Source organism: Plasmodium gaboni, chromosome 7 (genome assembly GCF_001602025.1).
Source record: "Plasmodium gaboni strain SY75 chromosome 7, whole genome shotgun sequence".
In the NCBI taxonomy this organism is placed as follows: domain Eukaryota; phylum Apicomplexa; class Aconoidasida; order Haemosporida; family Plasmodiidae; genus Plasmodium; species Plasmodium gaboni.
The window spans coordinates 508373-510718 of record NC_031487.1 but is presented as its reverse complement, the minus strand read 5'-3'; the positions used below and the strand labels follow the sequence as shown (position 1 = coordinate 510718).

The window sequence follows — 2346 nt, the reverse complement described above, 5'->3', positions numbered from 1 at the left end:
GCTAGAAAAGTCAGGATTTTTTTTTTTTTTTCTTTTTTTTTTTTTATCTGACCATTCATAAATATACAAAATGGCTATATAACATCATTTACACTTCATTCGACACATATATTATAACATCAATTTTGCTTTTTTTGGTAAATAAAACTTGCTGGTGACTAATAAAAGGTATTCGTTATAAGAATATATGAGGACTCCTAGAATACAAAAAAAAACTGATAAGGAGGAATGAAAAGTTAAACATTGTTTTGGATCATATTTACAAAAAAAAATATGACTGAATAAAAAAATTATGGCTACTTTGAGTCCTTTCAAAATACCTATAGACAAAGAGCCACTAATTTTCATAATATACCACAAGGTAGAGGAAGTAATAAAATTAAATACGAAAAGAAAAAAAAAGCTCAGTCCAATAGTTTGTATATTTCCTTGTTTTTTTTTTATATTATTTATAATTAAATGTTCAAAATTTGGTATCGTCCATATAAGTGTCCATATAAAAATAAATCCAAAACAAAAGAGTCCCATTAAACAGACAATATTCTGTCCTTCCATTTGATGCATATATTTTTCATTTAATACAAATGTTAATCCCATAAGGATATTACTAAGAAATATTAATACAATACCAATAATTTCTTCTTTATTTATTTCAATCTTTAAATTATTTGATTTTATGGCAATACCAAAAGTAATTAATAAAATTCCTAATAATTGAATATGATTGATTTTTTTATTTAATAAAAGTTTTCTCCACATTGCTGTAAATATTAAAGTACAGCTATCTATAATAATATATAAAGAGGACCCTGCATAAATTAATCCTATTTTTTTTAACACTTGATTCACTACATCTAATAAAGAAACAAAGAATATCTTCATCCATTGACATTCCATTAATTTTTGTTTCTTAGGAAGAAAACCAACAATAATCATAGATAAATAATGTGGAATTAAAAAAATAAAAGTACTTGAATTACCACACCCATTATATTTTATAATGTCAATTAAAAGTGGTTGAAAACAATAACTGATCAAAAATAATATAAATGTTGTACTAAATATAATTTCATTTTTCATTGTTACATGTAAGGGGGAGGGGCCTTTAACACATTTATTTTTTCTTCCTATAATTGGAAATTATATATATGTATATATATATATGACAAATGTGATAAATACAATATAATGTAACAAGTATATTATTATTATAATAAATACACCAATAACTAGTATTATGTCAATATATTTTTCTTTATAGGTATGTATTTGTTAATGTCTCTCTTAAATCTTCTTATAACTGTGTTCCTAAACTTGTATGTTTGTAATTTCTATATGTGTGTTTATGTTAATATTTTATTTATTTATTTATTTTATCTCTCTTTCTGTCTCTGTGTATTTTTAAGCATGTCAATATGTAAGGCATAATGTGTAATTAAATAAAATTAATGAAAAGAAATATCATTTTTTTTTTTTGTTTAATTTGGTACATACAAAATATGCTTTTTACATTAATACAAGGTTGTACATAGAATGACAAACGTGAAAATAAATAAATATAAATATAAAAATATATATATATATATATATATTACCATTTAAAACGTATTTACAATAATATATGATGACACAATATGTATACACGCATAAATAGGTATATGTATAAATATTACTAATTACACAAAAAAAAAAAAAAAAAATGATTCGCTATATAATAATATTATAGATAATGAAGAATATAGAAAAATGTATGAATATACATTATATAAAATATAAATGAAAAATAAAGATCAACATAAACATATACATATATATATATATATATATATATATATATATATATTAGGACTGTCGCTTTTTATTTTAATTTATATAATTTAGGATATGCATGAATTATATATTCTAATAAAAACAAATAATTCATATATATATATATATATATATATTTATACATATAGTTATATATAGATGTAGTTCAATATGAAATTATTGAATTTAAAAATGATATATTATATGTTAACATAAGTATATCTGTGGAAACACAATAGATTTATATATATATATATTTGCAATACATATATAAAATAATTACGTTATATTATTTTTATTTTTATATTGTTTTGCTTGTGTTCCTTTTTTTTTCTTTCTTTTTTTTTTTTAATTTCTTTGTGTTGTTTTGATTTGCCTTATGTTCCTTTTGTTTTATTTTACTTTATTTTTTATTTTTCTTTGTTATATATTTTTCCCCTTTAAACAAAAAAAAAATTAAAAATATATTTTTTTATTAAAAAGTATAATTATTTATATTAAAAGATATGGCTTAATTTTTAAAGAATAATATATAAA

The 2346-nt window shown here is 19.8% G+C and overlaps 1 protein-coding gene across 1 annotated transcript; it reads right to left on the bottom strand.

Moving 5' to 3' along the window:
• Nucleotides 1-111: 111 nt before the first annotated feature.
• Nucleotides 112-1080, bottom strand: PGSY75_0716900 (putative drug metabolite transporter; the record flags this gene model as incomplete). The annotated part of the gene is made up of 1 exon (XM_018785010.1): nucleotides 112-1080. The coding sequence occupies one exon, from the start codon at nucleotides 1078-1080 to the stop codon at nucleotides 112-114; it is 969 nt and encodes a 322-aa protein (XP_018642511.1).
• Nucleotides 1081-2346: the final 1266 nt, after the last annotated feature.